The sequence below is a fragment of the Hylaeus volcanicus genome, chromosome 1, assembly GCF_026283585.1.
Source record: "Hylaeus volcanicus isolate JK05 chromosome 1, UHH_iyHylVolc1.0_haploid, whole genome shotgun sequence".
Classification (NCBI taxonomy): Eukaryota; Metazoa; Arthropoda; class Insecta; order Hymenoptera; family Colletidae; genus Hylaeus; species Hylaeus volcanicus.
Genome location: NC_071976.1, coordinates 14,250,274 through 14,264,166, shown reverse-complemented (window position 1 = coordinate 14,264,166; position 13,893 = coordinate 14,250,274). Strand labels below are relative to the sequence as shown.

Genomic DNA, 13,893 nt, shown 5'->3' with positions numbered 1-13,893 from the left:
AAAATAAAAATTTAACTATTCGATCGAACAAACGTCATGAAGAAATTGCCACGCATTCGTTTTCAATTATTCCAGAAAAATTGTGCCCATTTTCTGCGAAATGACCATTTTCGCAAATTCTGTACGGTAAATCTGAATTTCATTCAGGACCATTCCCTCCAGTTCGCCAGTGTACGCGATTTCGACCAGTGTGGGACAAAATAATAACTCGTCCAACGTTTTTGTTTATATATGTATAGAAATATGCATTAGAATAAATACATTGCGTGCATACTGTAGATTGCTCGTTCTATTTAGTGCAAAAGCATTGAAAATCGCTTTCGTGGAACGAGCTTTATAAAGGATATTAAAAGAAATGTAAACGAAGATTAAAATCAGGGGGACAAAATGAAATTTCATTTTTTTAGAAACTATTACATTAAAGTGACACAAAAATCATTAATTTACAAGATATTTAAAATAAGTGTCTTTATTGGAGGAGATGCTTAAACGCTTTCCGAATTTAATTATTTGCATTACGTACTTTGTATTAAAAAGAATGTAGACCTGAAAATATATTACTTCCATTATAGAACCATTCATCTTCTCTCTGTGAGATTTTTCTCTGACAGTATTAACAATGAAGTTACGACTTCATACACTCACTTGGCCCACTCTGTACATTTCCATAACCCCAGTAAAGCCCAGAAACCCAGAAACCGATTTTCAATGTGCGTACATTTACACGAAATGAGACCTATAATATACAAGGTGCACAAAATATCAATATTCTCACCAACATATTTAGATATAAACGAAAACGTTGGGTAGGCCCTGATTTAATCCTACAATAAAGGATCGAATTTGTCGGAAGTGGCGAATAAGGGGTTCGATTGAATTATGGAAAAAGCAGTTTGGAACAATCTCCCCGGGTTTACGGGTCCGTGACGAATCACGAGCTAATACGTGGCTGCACACGTACTCAGAATCGTGGGAAGGTTCCGCATGGCCGGGCACGCGAAAATAATTTACTATGCGAGCGTAACCGTAATGCCCCGCGGCCTGGTTGAGTTTTGGGTGGGAGGGTTAGCATACTTCGCGGTGATTATTTGCCCGCCACGTTTCGCGGGTGCACGCCGAAATTGCACGCAGAACCACCAGTCGAAAATCAAAACGCCTTTTTCTCGATTCGAGCCAATCGTACGCCGTTTAATTCCGAACGTCGCGAATTGCGCCAAATTGAAATAGCCGTGGACGGAGCTTGAGGTAACTCTCGAATAAATCTGTCGATATGGTGGAATAAACGCGCGTTATTCTACGATATTGCCCGCGGCACGAATTCGGTATCATTCTGCGATAGAGGTCGGCAACCTTTTTGGGGAGAAAAGAACGAAAATACGGTATTTAACGTATTTCCGTTCGATGGAGCACACGTGCGTTATTGGTGATTTCACGTATTTGTCTTAACACTTAACACGTTGAATGCCGCGTCATCCATATATGGGTTGGCAGAGCTTTTGATTAAGAAACTTCAATGATTAATTTTAATACGCTGACCGCCACGTTACCCATATGTGTGTGAGAAGAATTTTCATTCAGGAATGAAATATATTAATTCTGAAGGTGAGGTGTTAAAGAAAATAAATCTTGGTAGGATCAATGAATTTGAATGAGGTTGGAGAAAAATAAATTTTACCACAAATGTTAAATTGTATCATTTTTTTTTTATTGTATAGAGGCAAAATTTTAACCTCGTAGGAATTTTGACGATTATTGGTCTGACGGTCAACGTGTTAAGGGAAAAGTATTGATGCGAAAAATCTGGATAGGATTCGTAAATTTTGATGAGAATATAAAAATAAGTAATATATCGAATGTTATTATAGATTCTGTAGTCTCCAATTGTCTGGAAAATAAATTGTAGCTCTGTAGATATTTTCATGTGAATCAGTCTAGTAGTCAACGTGTGAAAGCGCCAACTATTTTATTGGCCACGATAGTTACGAGTTTTATAGTAGTATAGTGGCACAGAGACGATTTTTAATAGTATAAACAATGTGCCATTTATTGTCTAAGGGACGAAACCACATTAGGAGGCCAAATATTGTATTATTTGAAGCTTTTCAAATTTAAGAATATTTATTAATACGTTTTAAAATGCTTTCGACAATTTTTTCAATTCATTTCACGCAAAAATCACTGTCACTCACTAGTCTGTCATGTCAACTTAGAAGAAGAAATTATTAAAATAGATAAATTGATCAAGAGCCGCAGGTGGCCGCCCACTGCTCTATGGGAATAGCAAATTCGCACGATCGCCTAACTAACTGCACCTTTGTTTATGGCGAATAGAGCGAAGCTGTGGACTTATCAGGGCAATGTATAAAACGATCCCCGACGGATTTTATAACATTATACAAGGAAGAATGGTTCGTCTTGTTTAACATCATCTGCGAGAAGTCATTGCAGGGAAGTGGAAAGATCAGTCCTGGAAGGAATTGCGGATCGTGTGGGGGTCAGACGTTTGCGATTGGAAAGTAAGCAAAGATTACTCGACACTGTCTACATTTTCTTCAAGCAGGACGATGGCCTGGACTATAAATTAGTCTTTGGAAATTATTTTTGAAGATGGGTGTGTCTAATAATTCAATAAAATATTTATTTGGTACTCGAAAGTAGAGACGTCGAACTATAAATCTACTAAATTTAATTAAAATATTTTAATTTGTGTAAAAGATGTGTGGGGTCATTGTACTAGAACTGGTGGAAAATGCACCTAATAACTAATCATCGCCTAAAATTAAAAAATAAAGAAGTTATACAGTTTGCATTAGTCCGGCGATCGTTAAACAGATAAAACTTTCGTTTCAATATTCAGAATAATTTAGGGATCAGATACCTTTGCCGTCAATTCAGAGAGATGTTTCACGCGATCGAAGCACAGCACTCACATAAAATAATATTTATTAATCAAATTTATTGGTACACTGTGGATTTAATGCGATTATGGCGTACATTAATATGGGAAACGTGCAAAAAATATACATGATTCATGTAGGATATATTAATATAATAATTAATATGATGATATTGAATTGACCGATGTAATAATATTATTTCGTTTTGAATAAGTGCATACAGACAGTTCTATGCACTAAATTAAATGGTAAACTTTAAACATCAAACATCAAACCTATCATTTAGTTTGGACAAATTTCTTCAATAAACATAAAGGGTACGAATACTTATGGGACTGACTGTATAATTTGTTAGTTATAATTAGCATATATTTGACATATTCGCTTGTACCATAAATGCATGAAATCCACACCTTCTTCGCTAGATTTGTAGTTTAACGTATATATTTTACGGTAACAGATAAATATTTTGTGCGATTATATACCAGATTCCCAAAAAATATTTTCAGAGGCGGCCTTACTTCCCAGTCCATTACCCTGATAGAATCCTTCGTAACTAGGTAAGACGGAGGTTAGGTGACCACCTAGATGTCCATTCGAATGTAGTAATTAATCATAAATCAACAATTGCAATAATCAAAATTCTACCAAATCGACGAAGCAACACTGCCAACCACTTTACTCGAACATTACTTCGATCATTTACCCCACTCACTTATACCACATTGCAAGGCTAGAGCGTAACCTCGCTTCTTACACGACAGCCTCGTTCATTGTACGCGTTGGTAAGTGGAGGGAATGATCACCAAACAGCAAATAAGAAGTAGCAATAAGAATATACTGAGTAGAGCACCTACTCATCCTATTGGTTGCTTCGATAACTCCGGGAACCTCGATTATTGCAAGGGTTTTCACCCCGACTTTTTGCAACAATCAAAATTTTACCAAGTCGTCAAAGCAACTCTACCAACAACCCTACTCGAACATCTCTAGATGATCACCCTCCCACCTGTGAAGAATTGACTCAAGTTTGATCTTTCATCCCCCCTACAATGCCCTTAGCACTGACCCCCCTGACTCAGAATCACCTTGTTTGACTAAACTCGCGGGGAGTTCAATCTCTCGAGTCGATATCAGTTCTGACATTCTTTGGTATTCGTGGGGTCGCGTTCGCGTGTCTGCCTAATCGCCGAGGGCTGCAGAGACAAAGTGTCTACTAAATAATAGAGTAAATGTCTGACTAAATAATAGCGAACGCGTCGGATTCCGCGTTGATCATCGTCGCGCGTGTCTGTCAAACGGTTCTATCGACGCGAACGTTTCTCGTCCGTACAGTGTTCTCTAACCTGCTGAAGAGGTCCTTGAGCTCGTGCTCAGAAACGAACTGGCCAAGGTTCGCCACAAAGAGGGTGGAACACGGTGCATTGCTGACGGCTATGTTCGGCTGAGACGAGGGCGAACCCACCGGCGATGCCAGTGCCGGCGAAGGTAAGAAATGGGGCAGCGAGGCGTGTATCGACGTCAGCGTCGTAGGATGCGGCATAGACATTGGCGCCTGGAAAAGAAAGAGTACAGGTTTTTCATGGTAACAAATGAGGGGACATATTAAAAGGGATGACATATTAAAATCTACTTGGTGCGGTCATAAGAAAGTGCTTGAAGGTGTTTGACCATGTGTTTCTGGTCATCTTTGGGAATAATGCAGTGTTTACTGAACGGGGTTTTAGGAAATTATGTTTTAGAACTTCAGTGGAAGCTAGCCTTACTATTATACATTGTTATAATTAATGATGTCTTAATACTTTGTTATTTATTATTGGCAACGGTCAGTAATTTACTAAAAAAGTGATACTTTAAAAAATAGTTCAAACAAAAGTTGTGCATCTCGATAAGATATGAAATTATTGTCAAATATGTTTTTTTCCAGAATCACTATTTTCAAATCAGTTTTCTTCTTTTCCTTACGAATTTTTTTCTCACGAATAATAGAAATTACGACTACATATTATTAGGTTGTCCCGAAAGTTTCTTTCGCGAGTTGCTCTCAATTATTTTATGTGGTCGTGCTTATATGTATAAATAGACAATCTATTTTCATAGATATTCATGTTGTAACAGTAATGGAGCAAAATGCATCGTGCACAATTCAGTAATCTAACATAAAACAAAATATTGTGCATGTATCACTTATTAATAAAGCGAAAGAAACTTTTGGGACAATCTAATATTTAACGAAATGTGCTTAATTTAGACCGAGGAAGTGAAAAATAATTTTTATAGACAATTTTGGATTTTTACTCAAATTGAAGGGAAACCTTGCGAATTCCTAAAAAAATATTCCAATTATTTTTAAATAATTTGGGTTTCACTTTAGAGAGAAACTTTCTAAATGCTTCATGTAGAGTGTCATATGATCTACAACGAAACAATCCAAAATGGTCATTATTAAGAAAACTACGAATTTTTTAAGATTACGTAACATTTTACATATTTTTCCGCCGAAAAGTACTAAAAGATAGTGATTAGATACATATAACTGATTAAGATTTATTATGTAATAAAATATTTGGAAATAAATTGTAAGTTAAAAAACAGAAGCTATTTATGAATCAGCCTAATAAACTAAATAGATATATAAATAGAATAAAAATTGTTATTCTATCTAAGAAAAGAAAATTTTATTAACCAGAGATTCATCAACGAATCCCAGGAATCAATTGTGATTCATGTTTCGATCTTTCTTTGATCAAATTTCGTAAAATCCTCACAGCTACATATTTTCAACTAAAGCCTCACAAACAATGCATAATTATAAAATAATTTCCACGACGACCTCAACGATTTTAATTGTTTGTCAATCATTCAAAGAAAATTTTGACTTCAAACGATTTCACTATCGTTAGATATTTTCCACCAAAAATATAATCGACGAAATTGTATGAAGAATACAAATACATACACACTATCGAGAATATCGTCCATGACCCAGCTATGCAACGCATTAATTAACGCAGGAACCGTGTCAAATGAAAATCCAGCATAATTTGTAGCAACATTATCGACTTGCCGAACGATTAATGATTCAATAACAAGAAATTCCTTGCTCGAGTACGTCAAAGCGAATTATTCTCTCTTCGCATACGGGCGGAGAGAGTTCATATCCCGCGCCTAATTAATTTCCATATGAAATGTACCTCAAACATCATACCAGTATGCTTACGGGACACTGGTGTATTTTATTAATACACGGTGTCGGAATTATTCTCAACATTGAACACGGCGACGCGCAATCAATTCGTAATTTGACGTTATAACATGTCGCTGGTAATGTCCGTGTAATTATGTATTGCGCTACTCATCGCGGTAATCCTGTGTTGCTGCACTGCTGCATTTTCTTTTCGTCGTCGGTTGCAAAATCAATTCCTTCATTTGCCCGAGTATTCCTCGTGAAAACGGGCCTAGTAAATAGGATGGCGAATTAATTTTCGGTTAAAGAGAAAAAGATAACTTTTGAAGAAATTTCGTTGAAGTAATAAATAAAATGCCGATTTTTTAATCACAAGAACTTCTAAAATCCTCTATGAATAATGTCATATAGAAATTTTAAGATTAAATATATATTTTAGGTGTAGAAATTAATTATGTGCATCTGTATTCAATCATTTGTAACTAGACCGGATATTTATGCAAATTGATATTTTCACAGATACAGAAAAATAATTGATACTTAAATGAAAGTATGATTTATCTTTTTGAAACAGTGTAACATGTATGTTATTCTTGATATTTTATATATTTTTACACTTGTGTACATTCCATTTGTCATGAATGTATAAATATCTATACGAATCTCTAAATATAATCCAACTCTGAACCTGATGGACACTAGATACAGCGTAATATTTTACTGATTGTTATTCTTTTACAATTATTATAACTATTTGTTACATTTGTAATCTGTTAAACGAAAAATGATGAACAAAATTTTATGCATACTGAATTTCGTATATGTATGTAGATAGATTGTAAGGGCCATTAAGTTGAGACTTAGGTCATCAAGTCGAGAACTAGAAGCTTGGTACTTCCACGTAATAAAATATCGAGCAAATATTTTTACTTGAACTAGAGTTAGAAACACAATATAAATAATAAATAAATACTAAATGGTAAAATATAAAGGCACAAAATTAATTCTAACACCTAATAATTTAAGAAGTTCTGATTATTGTACCGTTAAGAGTTTGAGGAAAAATCCCTTTAACAATGAAAGGATGCCTAAATAAAAAAAAGAATGTACAAAAAATAATGTCATTTTTAGGAAAACTTAAGATTATTGACAAAATGTAATTATAACAAGTGTAAAGAACATAGGTTATGAGACGTATGCATATTTGTATGTAAACAACCTCTGTATAAATTATCACTATATTCGTAACAATGGTAACTAAGCTAATGCTAAATTAAACAAAATGCGAAATAAAAAAGCAAACCAAAGATAATGTCTGTACTTATTTCAACTGATTTCTTTTTCTAAATATATCCCTGAGTTGTATTAATTCAATTTATTGTTTTTATGACACATTTTTTGTCATTATTTTTTGTCATTCTTTCTTGTATTCTTTTTTTGTACTATTATTTGTATATTGTCTGTTCTTATATTTTTAGAATTGAGTTGTTTATTGGACATTCGTTAACCATCGAAGCACTCTACCTCTCTATTGCGTGGATTATTTTATTTTTCCAAAATGAAATTATTCCCCTTTCAAGCTAAATAATAAATGATCGAAGAGTTATTAGACGTCCTCAAAGGAAATTGCTCTAGTGAACTTTAATGGAATTATTTTTAATGGCTTTTCCGAATTTGTTTAGTTGCTGAGCACTTTTCATCTCAACATTTTGATTTTTCAAAAGTAAAATGTCATTGCATTTCAGTGCACAGCTATTTTTTTTTATAGATGTCGCCATAGTGTATAGAAAATCCATGAAAAACAATTCATCTGATAACCTACATCTGATAAAACGAACGAATAACTGATGGCATAACTACGAAATATAACTACAGACCTCGTTTTTTCCAAACCGCTTGATAAAATGTGCACTTTATAATGGTTTGTGTATTATTTTCAACAAAAAATCAGTGCGATCCAAACAGCCCATCAAACAATCAAATCTTGGATATTAACAGGATATCCTGATGATTTGTTTCTAAAGTAAAGATAGTAACTTACAAAATAAAGACAAAAGTGTCTCGATACAATGAAAACTGACGGAGTTATGCATATTTGAAAAATGGCAAAATTTTTACGAATAGTTTCGTTTTGCAATGTACATTAAAATTCTATCAATATTTTTTATTTGTGTTTTAGTAAAATACCAAATCATAAAGTCTCTCGTGGAAAATCCTTTGCATTGCAATGACATTTCAGAAATAATAACAGTCTTCTGAAATAACATTTACGAAGTACCACCAACTAATAATGACACCGTCCTATAATGATACGATAGTTGTGAACACTACAAATATTTTTAAATTCATTTACTTTACTTCATCACTTAAATTACTAGTCATGTTTCTCACGGGACACTTGTTCGCATCGCACGGAATATAAAAGTGATCGTTTGCGAAACGTCGTAGCGGAGAATTGAATTTCAGCCAGTAAAACGCGCAGGCAGTTACAAAATTTTTATTCTACCTCTCGCGAAAACAAAACGTTTGATTGTATAAATTTCCCGTGAAAGGAACGAGCGCGAAGAGGGATTAATGTCTTTTAAATATTGAGTCTTTTTTTGGATAGGCATCCGCGATCGTAGACGGAATTAGGAAAATCTCGACTGTGTATGATTCACAATGGAAACGCTTATGAAAGCAGACCGCGAATTTCGCGAATGAAATACTCTCTATTTAGCCGAGTTTCTGCCTTATTATCTCGTCGAGTGGAGTCTGCGGAATATTTTTATTCCCGTTAAGAAAATGGCGGGCTCGTTAAGTTGAAAATGAATGCTTGCCTCCGTCTCTTAAAATTAAACGAATGTTTGTCAATTCCCCCGGAGCCTCCCTATACAACCTCGAATATAAATGAACACTTTTTCATCATTTACTTTCAATACTTTTTCACAAATTGCTGTTGCTCGTAAATTGTCGTAACGAAAACGCCAACTAAAAATAAAACTACTCCCTTTTAAGTTACGTGAATTCAACTATAATTTAACGATTTATGTATATTATCTTTCTGTTTAACATTAATAATATTTTATTCCGAAGTTTACCATAAAAAAATTAATTCCTATTTTAGTCTGCAATATTATCAGATCATCTAATTCTAAGTTTCCCTGTTTTATTCGTTAGTCGTTATTCTAACAACTGGCTGCCAGATGACGATTTTCGCGATCGTCGGTTATTTCATAAAATAGGGTGATTCTTATTCCAAAATGACGCAAGTAAAATCATCACTGGCTGTTAGACTATATCTAAGTATTGAGTGAGCAACCCCTGGTTATGCACCGCAGTGTATAACGAACTTGATCCCACCACTAGGCGATATCCTTCGCGATAGTGCGTGATAGGTACCCCCGTGAACCTGGCACAGGACTAGACGATATTAAAAATCAATAGCTTCTGTTTGGCGAATTCGTACCACACAGTACCACACCGTTCCGATCGTTCCACCATCGAACGGTGGGTACGACGACGGTTACGATGCGCGCCAGAAAATACCAAGAAACGTTAAAAAGCGGCTTTATCGTTGTTTACGATGGAATTAACAGTCGGGGTAATTAACTCGCGAGCGTGATTAGCTCCTGGTATCGTGGAAACTTTAACGATCTTAAAATTGGAATTATCGCATGCAATCGAAGAACCTGAAGTTCTGAAATGTGTGTTCACTTAATTAAGAGAAAATTTCGTGGTCTCAACGTCGGGCTGCAACTTTTCCATCAAACTTATTACGTTAGAATTGAGTTCCGCGAAATCTCGGAATTCTGCTGTTCGATCAATGCTATGCCTTCGAGGGCAATTTGTTCGAAAACCATCAATTAAATTCTGAGGTTTTACGTGCATATGAATAGAGCGTGTATTATTGGCGAATGGCAAAAACCGTGGCACGAATGGAAAGAGAATATTATATTCGCAGTGAAATTATATACAAAATTAATTGGTGTTACAGAAGTTTAAATACATTGGAAAGGTAACTTGAATGTTTCAGTGCGTGGAATATTAAATTATATTGTCAATTTCCCATACTTTTCAAATGTCTTTATTGTAAATATGTATTCTTTATTGTATCTTTATTGTATTCTGTTTTTAAGAAAGCCTATTTGAGGAAACTTGTGGTGGAACGATTCAAGGACCATGATGATTTTGAGAAAAATATGTATTGAAGCTTTAGAACAATTGTAATATGTGTATAAAATAAACGTTTGAATGTAAAACCATATGGTTAATTTGTATACCTAATTACTTAATATATACTTAATTTTCAAACACACTTTTAATTTGTTAGATCCTTAGACCCCTGATATTTTTATTTAGGTACAGTGCATGATTAAGAAGTTTCGTGAGGCAATTTTCATACTTTTGAGTTTCAACAAGACATAATCTGCATTGTTACTTAGCTTTTCAATTTATGAGTATCACTAACATTTATATTTTTAATTTAGTAAGTAACAGTGCACGATCAAGATATTTCATACGACAATTCACACATTTCTGACTTCCAGAGAGACCTGCATTTTTATTTATCTTTTCAATTCACAAGAATTACTAGTGTTTTTATTTGGTCCATAAATTAATTCTAGTTAAGAAAAAATACTCGTCATTTTGTTACATTGAAATACTAATTATACAATTCCTCAACTTAATCTACATGAAAACATCTCTACAATGATTCTATATATAGATAAACCTTTCAAACTTACAAGCATCGCTAGTATTTTTATTTTTAACATGATACAAAATACAGCACGATTAAGAAGTTTCGTGCAATAATTTCTATAATTCTGATTTTCAAAAACACCTACCGTTAATATTTATTTATCTTTCACTAATATTTTTACTTTGAAAGTACATGATCAAAATGGTTCGTGCGACGATTTTCACGGTTCCAAACTCCCAAAGGAAGCGTTGTCCGGCGTGAACGTTCCGGTGTTCGAACAAGTAAATCCCAGTTTATCGAGGTAGGTCGAGCCCGTCGACGACTGGTCTCGTATTCTCTACGTGCATGTCTACCATTCTAGTTGTATCGTATAGTAATCGAGTATAACGATCATGTATCACTAACGTGCATCGGGGCGCTCGTCGGCGGCTCCAGAGCTTTGTCTGCAGATAGTCAAAGATAGGAACGTACGGGGACCTGAGGATGTAACGCCGGATGGACCAGCGTCGCATGTTGCAGCGTGCCGGGTAATTCGCCAGCAGTCGAGTACGCCAGTGGATGGTGCCACAATTCAGGACCACCAGGGAAGAATGGGCTCCCTAGGTCTGGAATAGAACATACAGTTAGTGCGAAGGTTTACACAGCCACCGGTAGTTTCGATGGGAACGATTAACGGCGTTTAATTAAATTCGAGGTCTCGCTTGACGTCAACCTTTGCTTGAGTGGTGCGGGAACCTACTGGTTTATGGAATCAGTACACTTATCGTATTTTTCAGAGTTCTTTCTTTATAAAATATTATTTATTTAATACGTTCAGTGACGAGTCTTGCTTATTTTTCTGTCTATTCATGCTATGGCATTCAGAGAGTCAGCGAGATATAGCCTATAAGTATTGGAACATCTGGTACATTTGTACAGAATGAGATATTTATCGCAGAATAACATTTTTCATTGCTTTTATGTTCTGGATTTTATTAAAATACACGTTCAATTATATTAGGTTGTCCCAAAAGAGTCTTCCGTGACTTGCACTCAGTTATTTTGTCTAGCAGTGTTTATATAAATAGACAACTTAATTTCTTAGACGTTAATGTTGTAACAGTAATGGAGCAAAATGAATCGTACTCAATTCAATAATGTAACATTAGACAAAAAATATTGTGCATGTATTACTTATTAATGAAATGGAAAAAACTTTTGGGACAACCTAATAGGTATTTATTGTGTATGGTCAGTTTCATGAATATTTCCTACTCTATGAATATCGATAAAATTTGTCTAAATTAAATGATGGGTTTGACGTTTCCAAATAAATTTTCCTATATAAATATATATAAAAATAAATAAATATAAATAAATATATATAATATATAAATGTGTGAGTGTAAAGTTTATTCATCTATATGTTTATAATGAAACGTTTATTTGGAAATATCAAACCGATCATTTAATTTTAGACAAATTTTATCAACAGACTTAGGGATTAGGAATATTTATGAGACATATACATGTTAATAATCGAATTTGGTGAAATTTCGAAATCATCGACATTTAATTAAAGAAAATTATATATTTCCATTAACACTATAAGGAAAATGTAATAAACTACATGTTTACAGATATCTTTTCTCATGTACGCGTGTTGTTTGTCATTAAAATCTATTATTGTACGATTTACATAATTGAATTAATAAAAACATAACATAGAAAACATATCAATGACCTTAAAATCGTATCGTAAACCATGATTTTGAAATAAAATTTCATTTATAGGAATACTTGTATACGCCCTTCGAACCAGCCTTCTTCTTGGACAATGTTATATCTTGAAAATAAACGAAGCTGCTCTAAATCTTTACATAAAAGCAAATACCTTGCGAAATGTTTTTATTTTAATTTTCCAAGAACTCTCATCAACGCGTTCGTGGACCCCTAATTTGGCATACAACTCGAGACCCTATTCCGCCAATCGTGAACACGGTATAACACGATCACGTTTCGTGTAACGGTCAATCATCGTCTACAACTTCATTTTGATTAAGGTGCGATCACTGAAAAACGTGCCAATTTTATCGCTAATGACATTACGCAGACGTTCTTTTCAAGCAGACGCGTTATTACATGTTGTGCCCGTCGTTTCGTACGTTCCTGCACCATCGCGGGATTATTAACAGTGAAACTACATAATGGCGTTATATTGCCATCGAGTGTAATCACTGTCGTTGCACGGAAGGAACATTACGGACTTCTTGGAAACGCGAGTCGGAAAACGCTTGTGATTAGAAGCTACGGTTGAGAGAGCCGCGATGAATGTCACTCGACGAGGACTGTCTGATCTCGAAGAATGGTATTACACGTTTCTTATTGAGTCTCCAAGGACGAAGGACGGTTTGTATGTCAACATTATCTAATCTAAATCCACTATGGGCCAGTGTAACTTTCATGTCACGTGCTAATGACATTTTATACCAGATAATTTTAGATTTTTTACAAAATTACGTGTACGTATGAATTACAGTGAGTAACTTTAATATTCGGACACCATGAGATTTTTACTTTGTTACATCATAACTTCGTTTCTAATAAAACAAATAAAAAACATGATCAAGTATTATATTAAGGTATATGTGTAGTAAACAATAGTATAAGTTTTACTTACATAACTTACAATAGTTGTTAAATAATACGATTTAAACAAAACATTGGCTGATTTTCGCGTTACTTTAATATTCGGACACATGGTAGTGTAGCACCTTTTCTGAGTGTTTACGCAGAATTACTTCGAGTTAGTAGGAGTATTTGTTTACAAATGCAGTCGACTGTTCGGATGATACTAACAAGCTTTATTTCATCAGTTATTCTTCGATAACCGTTACGTGCACGTGTATAATGCCACGCAAAAGCAATACCACGTATAATATACGACAACTTGTGATTTTTCACAATGCAAAGGGGAAATCATGTAGACAAATTGCTGTCATACTCAACATGAGTAAGAGTACAGTGGCAAATATCATTAAACGGTTCAAATACGAGGATCGTCTAGACTCTATGCCCCAAAAGGGCCAACCGAAGAAGTTGGATGCACGTGATAAGAGGAAACTAATAAGAAAAATAAGAAGGAT

At 34.6% G+C, this 13,893-nt stretch overlaps 1 protein-coding gene across 2 annotated transcripts in view; it reads right to left on the bottom strand.

Moving 5' to 3' along the window:
• LOC128881617 (protein couch potato-like) overlaps positions 1-13,893 on the bottom strand; it is a 363,315-nt gene that overhangs the window by 45,613 nt on the left and 303,809 nt on the right. For both annotated transcript variants that reach the window (XR_008458132.1, XM_054132875.1), the window contains exons 6-7: positions 11,240-11,373; positions 4,244-4,452 (exon numbers count right to left, since the gene is read on the bottom strand). Coding sequence is in view for 1 of the 2 variants with exons in the window: in XM_054132875.1 (XP_053988850.1) it covers positions 4,244-4,452; positions 11,240-11,373 (343 nt within the window). In the remaining variant the exon portion in view is untranslated. The remainder of the gene's footprint in view (positions 1-4,243; positions 4,453-11,239; positions 11,374-13,893) is intronic.